At 44.8% G+C, this 18,748-nt stretch overlaps 1 protein-coding gene across 1 annotated transcript in view; it reads left to right on the top strand.

The window, feature by feature from the left end:
* Window positions 1-18,748, top strand: part of ANKRD29 (ankyrin repeat domain 29) — a 66,121-nt gene that overhangs the window by 24,827 nt on the left and 22,546 nt on the right. The window contains exons 3-6 of the mRNA XM_034642195.1: window positions 5,108-5,206; window positions 8,927-9,025; window positions 12,735-12,833; window positions 15,755-15,853. Coding sequence (XP_034498086.1) covers window positions 5,108-5,206; window positions 8,927-9,025; window positions 12,735-12,833; window positions 15,755-15,853 — 396 coding nt within the window. The remainder of the gene's footprint in view (window positions 1-5,107; window positions 5,207-8,926; window positions 9,026-12,734; window positions 12,834-15,754; window positions 15,854-18,748) is intronic.

Raw genomic sequence — 18,748 nt, 5'->3', positions numbered from 1 at the left:
GTTGTGATCACACCCTAATCCGAAGACAGGCGCTTAATGACTGCACCACTCAGGCGCTCCGGGTTGTGGGCTTCTTGATTTTTCAGCCTGCCTTCTGGAGGAGGGGCCTGCCGCACCGGTACTCAGGAAACCCTGTTTGGGTAGAGTCTCCGTGTCCCCTGTGAGGGGGGATGGGGATAGGCACGCTGTGAGCCGGTATTTCCAGGCTTTTGTTCCCTGGCGGCTTTCCCTGGCGGTTTGCTGTGCCTCTTCTGAGAGTCAGAGCAGCAGCGGCCGAATCTCAGCCTCTGTCACAGAACAGAGAGATTGCGGCCCGTTCTCCACTGATGTTCTGGCCACTTTAACTCTGTTTCTGTTGGTGCTGCTCAACCCTGCAGCATCCCAGGCTGTGCGCCCCACACCCGGCGTCCCAGCCCTCACTTCCAGGGCCGGCACGTCTCTGTCCTTTGTGTTTCTAACCCCGCCAGTCTCCAGCTGCCCCGCGCGCGCTTCCGGAGCTCCCGGTCTCAGTCTGCTGTCTCGTGGGTGCAGTCCGCGAGTCCGCCTGCTCCCCGGTGCAGGTGGCCCACCAGCCACCAGCCGCCCCGCGCGCGCTCCCAGAGCTCCCAGTCTCAGTCTGAATCCAGTGAGCACACCGGAGTTCCGGAGCTCCGTGAGATGCTTGGTGGCGCGCGCTCCCGGCTCACAGTCTCAGTCCGCTGTCTCGAGGGTGCGGGTCCACGGTCCACCCGCTCCCCGGTGCAGGTGGCCCGCCAGCCGCCAGCCACCCGTGCGTGCTCCCGGAGCTCCCGGTCTCAGTCTGGATCCAGTGAGCACACCGGAGTTCCGGAGTTCCGTGAGATGCTTGGTAGCGCGCCCCTGGCTCACGGTCTCAGTCTGCTGTGTCAAGGGTGCGGGTCCGCGGTCCGCCCACTCCCCCGTGCAGGTGGCTACCGTTTCCCGGGGCCCTGACACGGCGGCTCCCTCCCCCTTCTGTTTATCTTCCGATATCTGTGTGCGGTTTCACGGCTCCCCGCTTCGTACCTCAATACTCAACGCTGGAGATGTTCATTTGTAGAGATCCAGATGTATCTTCCTGCATCTCAGGGCTGATTCTGTGGGTGTTCAGAATGGTCTGGTACCTATCCAGCTCGACTCAGGGGACCGGCTGAAAAAGGGGTCCCCTACTCCTCCGCCATCTTAACTTTTCTCAAATAAATTTTTTGTCCCCTTTTCTCTTCTCCTTCTGGGATCCCTATAAATCCAAATGTTATTACGCTGGATGGAGTCACTGAGTTCTCATGTTGCTTTTTGTTTTTCTCTTTCACCTGCTCAGCTTGATTACTTTCCATTACTCTGTCCTCTGGGTCACTGATTGATTCTTCTGCTTCTAGTCTGCTGCATCTAGTGTATTTTTAATTCATTTATTGTGTTCTTCATCTCTGATTAGTTGTTTTTTATCGCTTTGTTAAGGGTCTTACTGATGTCCTCCTCTCTTTTCTCAAATCTAGTGAGTATCTTTATGACCATTACTTTTAATTCTGTCAGGCATATTATTTCCATTTTACTTAGGTCTTTTGCTGTGGTTTTGCCCTGTTCTTTCATTTGAGACAAATTCCTCTATCTCCTCATTTTGTCTAATTCTCTGTGTCTGTTTTTGTGTGTTAGGAAAGTCAGGTACATCTCCCACTCTTGAAAGTAGTGGCCTTATGAAGAAGAGGTCCTGTAGTGCTCTGTGGTGCAGTGTCCCCTGTTCACCAGAACCTGGCACTTCAGGGGTGTCTCCCATGTGTGCTGTGTGCCCTGCTCTTGTGGCTGAGATACTTTCTTCTTCAGCCCAGGCATCTACAGTGGCTCTCTCTGCTGTTTGGGGCAGTGTTTGGTCCCTAGCGTTAGTGGGCCAGTCTGGGGCCACCCTGGGCTCGAGTTGAGTCAGACCAGGTATTTGCCAGAGATGCAGTAGCACCAAACTGCAGGGTGCTTTCCCTGTGTTGTCCCTTGAGATCCTTCATGGGTGGGTGGGGCCTGCAATCAGACCAGCTGTCTGCACCTGGCCCACTGCCGGGGCCACAGGATGATTGCTTGTGTGGTTATCTTTCCCTTTCCCCAGGGCAGGAGTCACTTTGGAGTGGTGCTGACCCTTGTTGGGGCTGCTTGCACACTGCCAGGCTTGTGGCCCTGGTTTGAATGGGCTCCAGCCAAGAGCGCATTGGAGGGGGCAGATCCACAACATGCACAGGTGTTGGATAAGGGGGGAGTGGTGTTAGCCAGTTAGGTAGTGAATATCCACGGTGCATGGGTTCCTGCAGGTGGTCATGTGTTTTTGCTGGGGGGCAGGGGAAGGAAATGGTGCCTTCCAGCTCCTTTGTTCCTAGAGAAGTCTTCCAATGATCCCTGCTCCTCCAGCACATCTCTGAGACTAGTAAACAAATCTCCCTCCCATATACCCCAGGCATTTTTTAAACTGCTGCTTCTATGCCATATCTCTGTGGGCTGTTTGTAGAGCTGTCTCTTTAAGAGTGAGGACTCAGTTTCCTCTTACCCTCCATCCTCTCCCAGAGCTGAGCCACTGATTTTTAAAAATCCAGGGGCACCTGGCTGGGTCAGTCAGTAGAGCATGTAACTCTTGATCTCAGTGTTGTGAGTTTGAGCCCCACGGTGGGTGTAGAGATTACTTAAAATCAAAATCTTAGGGGCGTCTTGGTGGCTCAGTCGGTTAATCATCCAACTCTTGATTTCAGCTGAGGTCATGATTTCAGGGTCATAAGAGGGAGAAGCAGACTCCCTGCTGAGCAGGAATCCCAATGCAGGGCTCGGTCCCAGGACCCTGAGATCATGACCTGAGCTGAAGACAGACACTTTACTGACTGAGCCACTCAGAGCCTCTCTGTCCCTCTCCCTCCTCCTCCCCTGCCCCCCACACACATGCTCTCTCTCTCTAAAAAAAAATAAATAAATAAAATTTTAAAATAAAATAAAAATCTTAAAAAATAAAAATCTTGGGGCACTTGGGTGGTGCAGTCGTTAAGCGTCTGCCTTTGGCTCAGGGCGTGATCCCAGCGTTCTGGGATCGATTCCCATATCAGGCTCTTCCACTAGGAGCCTGCTTCTTCCTCTCCCACTCCCCCTGCTTGTGTTCCCTCTCTCACTGGCTGTCTCTCTCTGTCAAATAAATAAAATCTTTAAAAAAAATCTTAAAAAATAAATAAAAATAAAATTCCAGGCTCAAGCCCTGTTGGTTGTAAGAACTCATGAAATTTGGCTCCTCTAGTTTTCAGAGCCAAATATTATGGGGATTCATCTTCCCCCATGCAGGCTCCCTGGTGTAATAATATGTTTCCCTCCCTTCCCCACCGCTCCCTCCCCACCCAACCCCCCTCTCCCTGCATACAGCAGTTCACCTCCCCACTGCATCTCTGCCCTTCCTACCCTCTTCAGTGTGACCTCTTCTCTACCTTTAGTTGTGGAGTTTGTTCTTCCAGTCTGCAGGTCATTTTCTGGGTTATTTACACTGATGTGAGTGTGATCTGTTGTAACTCCCATTGTATATCTATTGATACTCCCATTGTCTCTGTCAGACAAGGTGAGCTTAGGGTCCTCCTACTTCCCTATCTTCCCAGCAGTCTTCCAGATTGGTTTTAAATCAAAGATGCTTCTATCTGCAATCTAAACAAAAATTGTTCGCATTCAGGAGGAAGTAATACCAACTTTCACATGCCATTCTAATCCTGGAAAATACAGAGGAAGGTGTTCAACTTAATAATGGATGGTATAGCCTACACGAATGTCTAACATTCAAATACCAAATACGGTCACATGGAAGTAGAGAAAATACCATAGAACACTTCTATGAAGCCATTAGTGTTGTGGGTTTTTTTTAATTCTACCTATACTTTTCATACATAGCAAACAAGACTTTCCTAAAATTAGTATTGAGATTCACAGAAATCAACAAAAGCCAGATGATAACCTAACATTTACTAAAGTATAATATTTCAATATCTAACACTTACTGAATTAACATCTGACATTACTGTGCTAAACACGTTGCCTGCATCATCTCGTTTACCCATTTAATTTAATCCAGCAGATGCTTTTATTATTCCCTATTTTGCAGATGAGGAGGGTGAGCCTTGGAAAGGTTTCATAACTAGCCCAAGATCATGGTGTCAGTGACCCCTCAACTCTACTGCCTTCCTACAAAATCCCACCGATGAAATTAAAACAAGGCTTGTAAGGGTCACTTATCACCCTATACCTAGCAGGCCTTCCTCCTGTGCAGAACCATCTGTCTCTCTCTTGTCCACCCCAGAAAGACAGGTTGCTGCTTATGCAGAAGTACTGGTCAAGATCACAATTTCAAGCCCTCAAAAACAACTGTAAATTAAAGGAATTATAAGCAACCTGCCCTCAGGTGACCCTGTGGATTGATGACAGAGGCAGATTTGAACCCCAGGGCTCCTTTCTACTATGGTCTCCCATTTCATTGAGGTACCTTGCATCTTTACCTGAATCAGTTTTAAGATAAAGACTTCTAGGGGCGCCTGGGTGGCACAGCAGTTAAGCGCCTGCCTTCAGCTCAGGGCGTGATCCCGGCGTTATGGGATCGAGCCCCACATCAGGCTCTTCTGCTATGAGCCTGCTTCTTCCTCTCCCACTCCCCCTGCTTTTGTTCCCTCTCTCACTGGCTGTCTCTCTCTCTGTCGAATAAATAAATAAAATCTTTAAAAAAAAAAAAAAGATAAAGACTTCTAAACTCAGAAAACCAACAGGTACCACTTAACCCATCTTTTACATGAATAACAGTGTTTGGGCTCAGGAATCGTTTAATATGAATCATAAAATGAGACCATTACATCCCTTCTGCCTTAACATGGTTCACTTGGACTGCATTTCTGAAGGTAATGGGATTAAGTGAGTTTTTAAATTGAAAAATTCCACCCTCTGCAATTTGTCGCTTCGCTTTTTCCCTGCCTATTCTGCGTTATAAAGTTATTCACGAGACACTACTGTGGGAAATTTTGCACTTGGACATGTCTCGAGTGGATCTGACATGTCTTCAGTCTCTTTTCCAGGACGCTGTCTGACACATGATGGCCTAACCCTTATCTGTCTGTCCTCCATCTAGCACGGCACCACGCTCCTCATGGTCGCCTCCTATGCCGGTCACATAGACTGTGTGAGGGAACTGGTTCTGCAGGGAGCAGACATCAACCTCCAGAGGGAGGTAGGTCAGGTTTACGCTTGAATATGAATGACCCAGGTACAGAGACTCGAAATTTTTACAGTGGTAAATTGGTAAGGAAGACAAGAGTAATCATTGCTTTTTTTCCTACATGGCATTAAAGCCCAGGTTGCAGACTTTACTGTCCTAAAATAAGGCCCAGGAATGGACCATTGGTTGTACTTCAATTGGATGAATGTTCTCAAGCACGTGTTGTAGTCTGAGGCAACCAAACCTCTAACCACATTCCCTCAGCACTCATACATTTCCTCCCAAGCTTAAATCAGGTCTGTCTTCTTCCCTTGGGATGAGGTGCTATAGAAGTTATAGGATTTTCATAGAGATCATTGTATTTTTAGAAGGATTGGGTCACCAACCAGTTCTTAAGGAGGCTCACTTGATAGACTATCTCAGCCATCCTCATCAAACCATGATTTCAAAGGGCTTCTCTGATGGGCCACATATTAAATAAGCTCTCCCCAAAAGGCCATGTGGTGAACCTTGAACTAAAATGCGAGCCCGTCCCTACCCTTCATTCAAAGGCCATCTTGGGAGTTCAGTCTAGCTAGAGGATCCATTCTTGGTCCAGTATAGAAGAGTGGTGGGAGGCTGGGCCTTCTAACATACTTTGGGCGTCAGATCTGAGGGGGATCCATTTATTTCCAAGCTGATCTGGGGCCTCTAGGTCATCCCTAAAGTGAATCGGACCTCTCAGTCCACACTAACTCAGACTTAAGATAGGCATCCTGGGGCAAGCTCCAAACCAAACTGCGGCACTTGATTTTCCTTGATCCAGTCTTATTTGAGGGCCTACCCTATAGTTTGTTCAGAAAAGATGAGTCATCATCCAAACTTTCATCAATCAGTACACCCCATCTTCGAGGCTGGACTGCTACCTCTGAGTGGAGCAAACTAAGACACCCCAGGTGTGAGGCCTGGATAGTCTGTGGGGCATCTAAAGTCCCCCCCCCTCACCCCTCTGGGTGTCACCTTGGCTGTGGACCATGGAAGAGTGACACTTGATGGATAGAATCTGGAGTCTGGTTCTCCATAGCCCTGGACAAGCAAGCCTGATCTCTTAAGAGGAGCCATACTTTCTATAGCAAATCCAGCCTCACAGATTCTTCTGAGCAATTTTCACAACACTGAAACATTGTTTTAGGCCATTTTTCACGTCAACAGCTAATTTCCTTCTGGGAGGAAAATGTTTGGGCCCATTTAGAATTATAGTTTGAAAATACCCTGATCTTTTTGTTTTTCCTTTATGCTTCACAGTCTTGGTTTATTATAACTTTAAAGAATAGACAGATTTTTCTCTAATAAAAACAATATGATTCAGATCTGCTTACTCAAGAAACTGTATCCTGAAGGCAAGTTCAACACACACAAAAATATCTTCAGAACAACTGTGAAAAGCTGAGAGAACAGAAACATTTGTTTGCTTTCCAGCCATTGTATGGTTTTTATGGTTTTATGTTTATCTGGTTGGTTCCAATTGCCCAACTAATATTCTTGGATGTGAAAACTATTGTGCATTGAACAAAGTGGCCCTCGAGGACTTACCCAAGTGGGCCCAATTTAGAGGTGACCTTGTGGCTCAAAGAATGATGCTTTGTGAGTTCCCAGTGGTCCCCTGAATTTCCCGAGGCCACGCCAGCCTCTGGTGATAGAGCTGCCAAAAAGAGGCCCCAGCTTCACCTCTTCTGTTTTGCAATCAGAGAGTACCTAGCGGTGCTATGGAAGTTACTCATACAGCAGGCTTCTACCTGGGTTCATTCTTAATCCATTTTTCCATTTAATCCATATCGAAATACTTGTTTCCTAAAAAAGTACCTGTCATTGTTTTCTTTGGATGGCTATCTAGGTACACAGAGCGTGCTAGAATAGGAAGCTAATCATCCAGAGAGACCACTGCTCTAAAGAACCAGCCATGTTAGCTAAAACCCTCAGGGATGGGAGCCGCATGTGCAGTTGTCATGAAGCCCTGGGCTACGATAGTAAAGCACGTGCATTTCAGACCTTTATTCACATTCCAGACTGAAGTCTGGCTCCATCGTCTACAGATTGCTGCATTCATGTGCACAATGATTAATGGTATGTGTATGTTCCAAAACTGACTCAAACTGCTGTAGATATGATTTTTTAATTAATATAAAATCTTAGTGAAAAATCCTTTTTCTCAGTGAAGAAACAATTTCTAAAAATTATCTCTGTTAGTTTCTAAAATTTAATGTCTATTAAGAAGAAGAGAGTTTTCCTGTGCTAGCCAAGTTTCTTCATCCAGACCTGATAACATCTTCAGGTTTCTGGAACTCAGTGTCCTCCACCATAGGAAAGCAATGAGAGGATGCTTCCCACGTGTTTCTGTGGGAACCAAGGAGAAAATCTCTGCTGCGTGGCAGGCAGAAAGGCTCTGGGAATGGTCACATTACCTGTGCCTCCTCGGGGCAGTGTCTGGTTGGGGGCACAGCCTGAGATAGAAGGTCATGACTGGGAAGGTATTGGCTCGTGTTCTGCCACAGTGGTGGGGCTCATTGTTCCCTGTGTGTATGAGACAGCATACACTTGTACGCACTTAAGAACAAGCTTCAGAGTCATCAGTAATCCTGAGGGCCTGCTGTCCTGGCTTCTCCCACCTGGGTGAGAACCTACCCCTTCAACGCTTCCGGGTGGGCCGTGGAAGGAGGTGTTCCTCCTCACTGTGCCTGGGAAGGTGTAATGGTAGCTTCATCCCTGCTGAAAGCACTGGAGTGAAGAGCACCTTTATATGAAAAATACATATTGCCCACAAGAGCAGTATGATGAATTTGCTCCTATCACAATGATTTGTCTACCAATCTTTGAGTAGGCTTGTAAAAAAAGGCTGGGAAGAGAGGATGCTAAAACTTGTATCTCCAAGTATCCCTGATCAGCTTAAAATTTGGAACCAGGCTGTTTCTTGTTCCTATGCCCTCTTTTGAGAAATCTTTTGAGTACATTTGAGTGAATTACTTAGATTCTTTCTTGGGCTGGTAGCTTTCTACTCTGGGATGCTTAACTTTGTAACCAGAACTCTACCAGAATTCTTCCCTGTATGAATGAATGCCCGTGTTACCAAGCATAGTCGTTAGTTCCCTGTGGCCGCTGTAGCAAATTAACACCAACTAGGTGGCTTTAAAGAACAGAAATGTATACTTTTAGGATTCTGGAGGCCAGAAAAGTCAAGGTGTGTCCCTCTGGAGGCCCCAGGGGAGAACCTATTCTTTACCTGTTCCAGCTTCTGGTAGCCGCGGGCATTCCTTGATTTATGGCCGCATCCCCTAATGTCCGCCTCTGTGGCCACATGGCCTCTTCCTCTCCTCTGTGTCAAATGTGTCTACTTCACTGTTCTAAAGACAGTTGTCACTGGATTTAGGACCCACCAGGATAAGCCAGGATAAGTGCCTCTTCTCAAAATCCTTAACTTAAATCACTTCATATGCCACGGAACGTAATATTCACAGGTTCCAGAAATTAGGACAGGGATGTATCTTTTGGGTCCACCATTCATCCCACTATACCAACAATAAAGTTCTCCTTTCATATTCTCACTTTTCTGAGCAAAGAATACAATCAGTTCAAATGTAGGTCCTTCCTAGGTTAGAAGGCATAGGTACAAGGGTATTGTTTTGTTTTCTTTGTAAATATATAAATCAAATGCTATGTAACTAAATGCCTTAAAACCAGCTGCTTATTCTCTCCTAGTCAGGTACAACTGCCCTGTTCTTTGCTGCCCAGCAAGGACATAATGACGTCGTGAGATTTCTCTTTGAATTTGGAGCATCCACTGAATTTAGGACCAAAGTAAGAAAACTTTCTTGATTTCATAGCTTGTAAAAATTTTAGCCATCATGAGTATTCATGTCTCTCCATCCATAGTACAAATATGTGCTTCTCTCTTTTTTTAAAGATTTCATTTATTTATTTATTTATTTGAGAGAGAGAGAGAGAACACGAGCAAGGGGAGGGGCAGAGGAAGAAGCAGACTCCCCACTGAGCAGGGAGCCTGACATGGGGCTTGATCCCAGGACCCTGAGATCATGACCTGAACCAAAGGCAGATGCTTAATTGACTGAGCCACCCAGGTGCCCCATCTTTTTATAAGATTTTCAAGCCTAAGAAGGTGGGTTTCACAAAGTTACTTATAATGACTCAGAGGTAGTCCTAGGGAATCAATTCAAAACATGACATTTTCACTCTGGGCTCATAATCTTCTGGGGAATTATTTAGAGTCTGTCTTGCACTGGTAGCTTTCTACTTTGGGACACTAAATTTTGTCATCAGGATGGATACAGTAGCAGGTGCTTTATAACTCCGTTTTCATGGGCTTTTTTTTTACTTCAGAGTTAATCCCAGTGCTCTGATAGGAACTGTCAAAGTATTTAAGCCACTCCTAGTGAATCTGAGCGATTCCTAAGGAGGGTGATTTGACAGGTAGCTTACTTTCTGAGATGTCTTCACTAAAATATGTCATACATGATTACAGTTTATGTAGTTGGGCAAGGAAATGTGGTTCTTCCTTTAAAGAAGTCATTGATTCTTCATGTTCAACACACGGATAAGAAAACTGAGGTTTCAGAAAGATCAATTTGGTGTTCACAGTATCATTTTACATAACGGTTTATAGTAGGACAATTTGAAGTGCTTTAACATTTTTGGAATCGTCACCTTATTTCCAGCCTCATCATAACCAAAAAATTCCTGGAAATTTGCCTTACTCAGAATCTTTTAGGCTTTCTTAATCCATTGTGTGCAATACTTTGCTATCAGGGGAGTTTCCAGTGGGTTTTTTATTCCTGTTAAGATGCTAACTATTAAGTAGATCTGAATTTCAGATACGATCAGTCTGTTCTGGACCTGCCACGGGACGGTACACATGCCTTCAAACATGCTGAATATAATATACAACAACCCAAAATATATGTGTGTATGTGTTTATATTAATTATCACTTTAATTTTCATTATAAAAGTAATACAACTAAAAATAGAAAGTAAAGTTCTACAAATGCAAGTCTCAACTCTTTAAGAATGACTGTGCACCCACGTGGCTGCTTCAGTCTTCTTGGTTAACAAGCTCATGCTGGCTTAAAGCCTTTGTCCATGCGCCAGTGTGCGCCGTCCTAGAAATCCACGGAACATGGGGCCCAGGGCGCAATTCCAAATGTTTCCATTATGTCAACCACAGGTGTCCAAGAACTTTGCATGGGAAGAAGAGAGCGTCGAGAGGCGCTGAGTTTTCACATGATCCTGGCATCAAAACTGCCTGTTTCAACAGTTGTTCTCATCACTATGGAAGCTATAGCCCCCCAAATGTGTTTTTATTTTTTTTTAAAGATTTTATTTATTTATTTGACAGAGATAGAGACAGCCAGAGAGAGAGGGAACACAAGCAGGGGGAGTGGGAGAGGAAGAAGCAGGCTTATAGCAGAAGAGCCTGATGTGGGGCTCGATCCCAGATCGCCGGGATCACGCCCTGAGCTGAAGGCAGACGCTTAACCGCTATGCCACCCAGGCGCCCCATCCAAATGTGTTTTTAAAAATAAAAGGTACAGAAGCACCTGGGTGGCTCAGTCGATAAAGCGTCTGCCTTCAGCTTTTGTCCGGATCTCAGGGTCCTGGGATTGAGTCCCACATCAGGCTCCCTGCTCAGCAGGGAGTCTGCTTCTCCCTCTGCCTGCTGCTCCCCCTGCTTGTGCTCTCTCTCTCTGTCTCAAATAAATAAAATCTTTAAAAATAAATAAATAAGTAAATGGTACAGGGGCACCTGGGTGGTTCAGTCAGTTAGGTGTCTGACTCTGGATGTCGGCTCAGGTCATGATCTCAGTGTCATGAGTTCAAGCCCCACATTGGGCTCCACGCTGGGTATGGAGCCTACTTTAAAAATAAATAAATAAAACAATAAAAATAAAAGGTACCAGCTCTTCTATGACAATCACCGTATTTTATCCATTCTCTTACCTCACTAGGCAAAGAGAAAAATCGACAGAATGAAGTTGGAAATGTTGGTGCTCATTGCTGCTATTGCAATTTTTGTTGCCCACACACCCACCCACACATACCCCCACCACCAGCCTCAGCCCCCCAGTCTCTGACCTCCACTCTCCACCCTTCAAATCACAGCTCAAGTGCCTGGCCCCACCCCCTCCCACAGCCTGTAAACAAAGGAGCTCTTATGACAGCATTTCTCTAAGTGAGACCCACCTGCCACCTTCACACCACAGTCTCCTCATGTGACTATGGTGAGGTCAAGAAAGCCTGTTTCTGGGCCTCACCAGAATCAGACCCTGTGAGGGTGGGAGTCAGAGGGCGGGCATTTTGGATAAACACTCTATGCCCCAAATTTAGAAACCACACTATCTTAAAGTTGTGATTTGTATTTCAGAACCAGATGACATGTTCTTGCATTATTTACAACCAGCGCAGAGGTCCACGTACCAGTTCGCAGAGCCAAACAAACAGCTCCCCAGCTGTAGATGGGGAAAGATAATGCCTTGGCTGCAGCACCTGAAAAAAACCATCAAGGGTTTCAGTTGACCACAGACTCAGTGAGTCAGTAGTGTGATGTGGTCGACATAAAAGCTAATTCTAATTTAGGCTGTCAAGGTAAAAGTAGGGTAGATGGAACAAAGGAATGTCCCATTCCCCATCAGACCACATCTACTTTTCCGGGCTCCAATTCATTCTAGGGCCCACATTTTTTTTTTTTAAAGATTTTATTTATTTATTTATTTATTTATTTATTTATTTATTTATTTATTTATTTAACAGAGATAGAGACAGCGCGAGAGAGGGAACACAAGCAGAGGGAGTGGGAGAGGAAGAAGCAGGCTTATAGCGGAGGAGCCTGATTGTGGGGCTCGATCCCATAATGCCGGGATCATGCCCTGAGCCGAAGGCAGATGCTTAACCGCTGTGCCACCCAGGCGCCCCTCTAGGGCCCACATCTTAAAAACAGACCTGGACGAACTGGCACATGTTCAAAGGAAAATGCTAAGTAGGACGGTGAGAGGCTCCCACGATGTGCTGCAGCTATCCACTCTTAATGGATGCACACCTTGTCCCTTGAAGACAATGGCCCCAGACCGTTACTCCACTAATTACCTTAATCTCAGAGGCCCGCAGCTGGGGGGAACCACAAGGAGGAGCCAACATTTGTCAAGCAGGTCTCTAGACAGAAGACAGGAGACTATTCGGGTAGAGCCAAGACAGAACTGACTGGTACAGGCTTTCTGTTCTTCGTTTCCTTTATTGCGATGCAAATAGATGATTCTGCATTTGACATGGGGAATTATTCATCATAACATAGTCTAGTTACTGTACTGCATCCCAAGCAAGTCACCCACGTGTACAACGTGTTGTCATTAGGAGGAACACTGTCATGAACATAAAGAGAAAGAGATGAAAAAGGAACAGTGAGTTTGTTGTTATCTATAGGGAAAGTCTTTTCGAAAGCTCTCCCTCTGGGAGGTAAATATGTGCCTGCACCCTTTCTAATGTGTTGACACTTTGCAGGACGGGGGCACGGCCCTGTTGGCCGCCAGTCAGTACGGGCATATGCAGGTTGTGGAGACGCTGCTGAAACATGGAGCCAATATCCACGACCAACTTTACGTGAGTGTGTTTTCAAGGGGATGTTAGGTGGACCCTTGCCTATCCCCTCCTCACACATAGCACTGCAGTCTAAATTCAGATGCCGGAAATGCCAACTTCAAACATATTTTAATGAACAGTAGGTCTTTAATCTGAGACATCAAAGAAAAAGTTAACCAGATAACCTTTTTCTATGGAAAAAACACATAATCTTGTTTACCCATCTTTCTTCTACCTTTTTAAGTCTCTTATACATATGCGATAGTTCATACGATGTATGCAGTTAGGATCTTCAAAAATCACATGACACGTACTTACCCATAAGATAACAAGCCCAGCATATGGACTTGCTGAAAAGCAAAATAACGCTCCTGTTGTAGAGTTATCCAGGAGGAAGAGCACAAACGAAGGAGAAACCAGGTTATTTGGAAGAGAAGTGAGTTGGGGGGGTGAACTGTGAAGTACATGCATGCCCTTGGCCTTCGAGAGTCATCTACTGCGAGTGTGGGCCTGTTGCAGCTAATTGACAATTAGCACATTGCCCAAAGGCTCTCTTAATTGTCACCGTCATTCCACAGGATTTACGGCAGATGTTATTCTGGTTTTGGACTGCAAAAAAATAAAACACGAGAAGATGAATTGACTTGATAGAGTCTCATCATGAGAGTGGAAGAATTCCTACTGCCGGTTACGTAGGAATCGTATTTTAGGCTAGCCTGCCAGCAGACATTTAGCGCTGCGGCACTATACCTTCACAGACATGTAGTGAGATGTGTCCGTGTGAACTTCAACATTTCAACACCCTTTCCTGAGTTTACATGATTGACTGCCACATCAGAGGCCTCTTTGAGGGACCTAGCAACTAGCATCACCCTTTTGCACTTCAAAATCTATAACACCTTTGAACCCTTGGCTAGTTGACCTAGCAACTAGCATCACCCTTTTGCACTTCAAAATCTATAACACCTTTGAACCCTTGGCTTTCAATTCAGTCAAGTAATGACTGAATTACTTGATACAGGTCTGAAGGACTGAGTCTCAGCTCTGGCTTCTGTTAGAATCACGTAGGGAACTGGAAAAAAAAAAAAAAAAAGGCTTACAGGCCCGTCCCAGACTAAGCCGGAATCTCTGAGGGCACCACTGGGCAACAGATGGTTCTGATGGTGGCCAAGTCTAAGGACGCGGGTCTATAGCTTTGGCTATTTCTTTGGCTGCATATAATGAAGTATATCTGAGAGCATGAATGAGTGTGTGTGTGTGTGTGTGTGTGTGTGTGTGTGTGGTTGAACAGGAAGAGCCCAAGTCTTTGGAAAAGGAGAGTAAGTTGTGATTTTCATCCCGTTACCATTAATGTCAGCAATCCAAATTGACTGGTATATTTGTACTGTTAGATAGCATTCCAGCCAAAAAGCTCACCCAGGGTGGCACATAATCTTAGAAATGCAGAGTTTGGGGAGAGCCCACTCCTGTACTAAATTCCTCTCTGTTATGAAGTGACTCAAGAAATTTCATACTCTGAAACTTCCATGTTAAGACATTTACCCTCATTCAAACAGTCCAAATATAAATGTTCCCATTAAAAACAATTAAAATATGGAGGATCCCCGGTCAATGACTCCTGAAAGCTTCTAGGAACAGAAATGTGTCGTGCACAGTAAAAACAGCAATGCTTGGATATCCGTTTTGAATATTTCCAAGAGTTAACGACTGCTAAGAGCACGGTGGATTTTCTGTGGCAACACAGTAAGGAGCAGCTGAACATTTCATCCCCTTATCACACATCTGCTTAAAGATCTATACAGGCTGAGTAATTTTTTAATGAATGCCTTAAGAGGAGTCTGGCAGCTCAGCTGACACCCACCAGAAATCCAGCACCGTCCACCTGGTTGGACTTGAAGGGAAAAGCGTTTTGTATTTTAACTTGTGGTTAACGTTCCTGATGGGAGGGATGGTAATTAACTGGGTTAGCGAGGTGTTTTCCACTGCGGTCCAAAAGTAATGAAGCTCAGCGCGCTCTGTGAATGCCGTCTACGTGAAGTGAGCATCTGGGGGGATGCTTGCTCTGAGCTGACTGCTGTGTTTGCTGCCATTGCCAGTGACATGTCTTTAAGAAAGAAATACCCAGAAGACATAGACACTCAGTTAAACAGAAAAAAAAAAAAAACGCTAAAGAAAACTGGAAGCAAGTGCTTGCTTTGAGCTTTTCTGCAGGACTGTTGTTCATAGGTGGTGTTGCTATCGACTGCTGTCAGGGAGCAAGTTCATGGATAGTCTCACCAGGGCAGTTTTTCTAGAAGCATCTTTTGTTTCAAAGCTTGGAAAAACGGTGTGTTGGGGGGAATGTGGATAAAGGAGCAAGAAAAAGAAGGGGGTAGGAAAGATCTAATTAAAAGGACACTTTTGTTTCTGATTCATAAAAACATACCAAACAGGTTTGGGGAGCTTGTTTGCTGTTTTTCATTAATAGACTTTATTCTGTGTTTGTTTTTAAACTAACACTAAGTGGAAAACTGTATTAAATGCATGTGTTTGTTAAACTAATTAAAGAGGGGATAACCCCAAGATCCCACAACGAAAGCAGACAGCAGCTAACGAGAAGTATGTGCAGACGAGAGAAAAATGATGACTGGCTATTTGGACAGCCTGGGTGCTGCTGTCAAGTGGCTGGAACATAAGCTCCGTTATGACTGTTGTGTAGAGTGAACAGTCATTACGTTTGTTATAACTTAACCTTATAAGACTATTTGAAACATTACCTTTCCACCTGACTTACTGTGATATTTTAGAACTATTCTTCAAAGGATAAAACACTAACCATGAATATGAAAACAAAGTGGGGGGCAGAAATGGAAAGTTGTATTAAATGGACGTATTTTTAATTGGATTTCTTTTAAAATAAACATGAAAGATGATTTGAACCCTTTCATTTTGACATCTCTCAGGATGGAGCCACTGCCCTCTTCCTTGCTGCCCAAGGTGGTTACTTGGATGTGATTCGATTGTTGTTGTCTTCAGGAGCAAAAGTCAACCAGCCAAGGCAGGTAATGTCCGCGTGCACAGAGCGGTGGGGCAAGGAGGGCCTGCTGTCCTGCAGCAGCTCCTGAGATAACTGGTCAACTCTGGGTGTCTTTCAATGCTTTTGCCTCAGTGACGAAGTTAATCTTGGATTAGGGTTTCTCCTGTCCTTTGCTTTGGGCTCTCCTGCAAGCCTGTGATATCAGGCTGACCTCACCATTTACTGTTTTTGAAACTTGGGTGTTTGGTGTCTGAGGTCAAGCACGTACTCAGCCACCTCCTGTTCAAATAAATTATGGCTGCGCTGAGGTCATGAGAGTGGGCTAGCCTGGGACATAGGTAAATAGAGGTGAGTCGGGTAGCCTTGCCCCTGCCCCGTCCCTCTCCTTCTTCCACCACGCCGAAGACGAGCCCCTCAGCCCATTGGGAATCATTAGTAGCTTTCCCACCTTCATCTCTCACAATTATAACGCTATTGAGACTTAATTTTACCAAGAGCAAGCTAACATCTAGCAAATCAATTGATACTTAAAGGAACAGAACTACCAGGTAATGTAGGTCACCCTTTATGAATAGTAAAGAACCATCCAAATCTAAGGCATTATAATTAGCTTCTCTTATATAGGAATGATTTCTGCGCTAATTAATTTGTTTTTAACAAAACATTTCAGATTAAAGTAACATTACTTAAAGGGAATGTCAAGCTGATTTCTTCCCAGTGACACCCAGGCAGATTCCCACTTTAAGGTAACCGGATATGTAATGTAACATATGCCTACATGTTCACATAGGGAATGTTGGTCTGAGCTCTTGAACCCAGGCTTCTTGTCTTTAGGAAGTCCAAGTGCATAGGAACCTAAGAAGAGAAAGGGCCTTGGGCAAAGTAGGTTTGAGGTCAGGAATCCTGAGTTCTAGATCCAGCTCTGCCAGTAGCTAGCTGTGTGGTTTGGAACAAATGAATCAACCTCTCTGGACTTCTCTTCCTTCCTCTGAAAATTAGGAGGCTGGACAGGATGATTCTGACAATCTCTTCAAGCTTTTTTTTATAACTGTTTTATTCACTACTCAGTATTTCTTAAGCATTTAACATATGCCAGATACTGCTATGAATGTGACATTAAGTTGTTAGAATTTTAAAGATAGTCTTAGATTTAGATGGCCCCAGGAATACTCATGGGAAAGGAAGCTTTTAGAAAAAGTTGCACTTCCATACCTGCCAGTGTTGATATTTGGGGATTGCAGTTGAATATTTTCTTGTTGGTCCTTCTTATTTTGAAGGTGTTGCTTGATTCTGAATCAGACGCTTCACTTTGCCGGAAGTTAATAAGCAGAGCTGGTCATTTTTAGATTGCAGAAGTTTAATTCGGAGGCCATTATTGAGGGTACCACTGTGAATTTAGAAATGAAAGACTGTCAAGATTATCAGGCTTCTCTATCTGTACATCTTTCTGAAATAATTTCTGGCACTTGGACAAATCTGTTTGTAAAATTAATTGCATTAACCATATGCCTAAGGTACTATTCATTAAAAAAACAAGAGCATGGATCGTGGCCACTCGAACCCAGGTTGAGTCATAAGAAGACACTGAAGCCAAGAAATTAAAGAGTGAGCTACCAGCGCCATGGTGGCCACACCCCCATTGCTGTTTTCATTCCTCACGGTGAGGATGACCTGGTCAAAAATGACCTAGTCTGGCTGTGGGAGGACCCCTTCCTCGGATCAAAGAGCAAGTGACATGCCCTGCAAAAACTGCGTCTAATGCAATTGTTTGGAATTATAAGTCCAGCTCTGAAAAGGTTGCTATTGAGGGAGAGGGTGTTTAATAAAATAAGAATAGCTTTGGAGGAAAAAAAGCAATAGAATTTTTCCTTTTTATAAGGTATATTAACCCCACTGTATCTTCAAGCCATAATCTTTTTATTACCTGCTGTGAGCTGATAATGAAAGGTTGTCTAGCCAGGTCAGACTAGCCCAAGTTCTGTCTTCTTTCAATCACCGTATTTTATCCATTCTCTTACCTCACTAGGCAAAGAGAAAAATCGACAGAATGAAGTTGGAAATGTTGGTGCTCATTGCTGCTATTGCAATTTTTGTTGCCCACACACCCACCCACACATACCCCCACCACCAGCCTCAGCCCCCCAGTCTCTGACCTCCACTCTCCACCCTTCAAATCACAGCTCAAGTGCCTGGCCCCACCCCCTCCCACAGCCTGTAAACAAAGGAGCTCTTATGACAGCATTTCTCTAAGTGAGACCCACCTGCCACCTTCACACCACAGTCTCCTCATGTGACTATGGTGAGGTCAAGAAAGCCTGTTTCTGGGCCTCACCAGAATCAGACCCTGTGAGGGTGGGAGTCAGAGGGCGGGCATTTTGGATAAACACTCTATGCCCCAAATTTAGAAACCACACTATCTTAAAGTTGTGATTTGTATTTCAGAACCAGATGACATGTTCTTGCATTATTTACAACCAGCGCAGAGGTCCACGTACCAGTTCGCAGAGCCAAACAAACAGCTCCCCAGCTGTAGATGGGGAAAGATAATGCCTTGGCTGCAGCACCTGAAAAAAACCATCAAGGGTTTCAGTTGACCACAGACTCAGTGAGTCAGTAGTGTGATGTGGTCGACATAAAAGCTAATTCTAATTTAGGCTGTCAAGGTAAAAGTAGGGTAGATGGAACAAAGGAATGTCCCATTCCCCATCAGACCACATCTACTTTTCCGGGCTCCAATTCATTCTAGGGCCCACATTTTTTTTTTTTAAAGATTTTATTTATTTATTTATTTATTTATTTATTTATTTATTTATTTATTTATTTAACAGAGATAGAGACAGCCAGCGAGAGAGGGAACACAAGCAGAGGGAGTGGGAGAGGAAGAAGCAGGCTTATAGCGGAGGAGCCTGATGTGGGGCTC

The sequence above is a fragment of the Ailuropoda melanoleuca genome, chromosome 14 (genome assembly GCF_002007445.2).
Source record: "Ailuropoda melanoleuca isolate Jingjing chromosome 14, ASM200744v2, whole genome shotgun sequence".
NCBI lineage: Eukaryota > Metazoa > Chordata > Mammalia > Carnivora > Ursidae > Ailuropoda > Ailuropoda melanoleuca.
The sequence above is the reverse complement of the archived record's forward strand: the minus strand, read 5'-3'. Positions and strand labels throughout refer to the sequence as shown.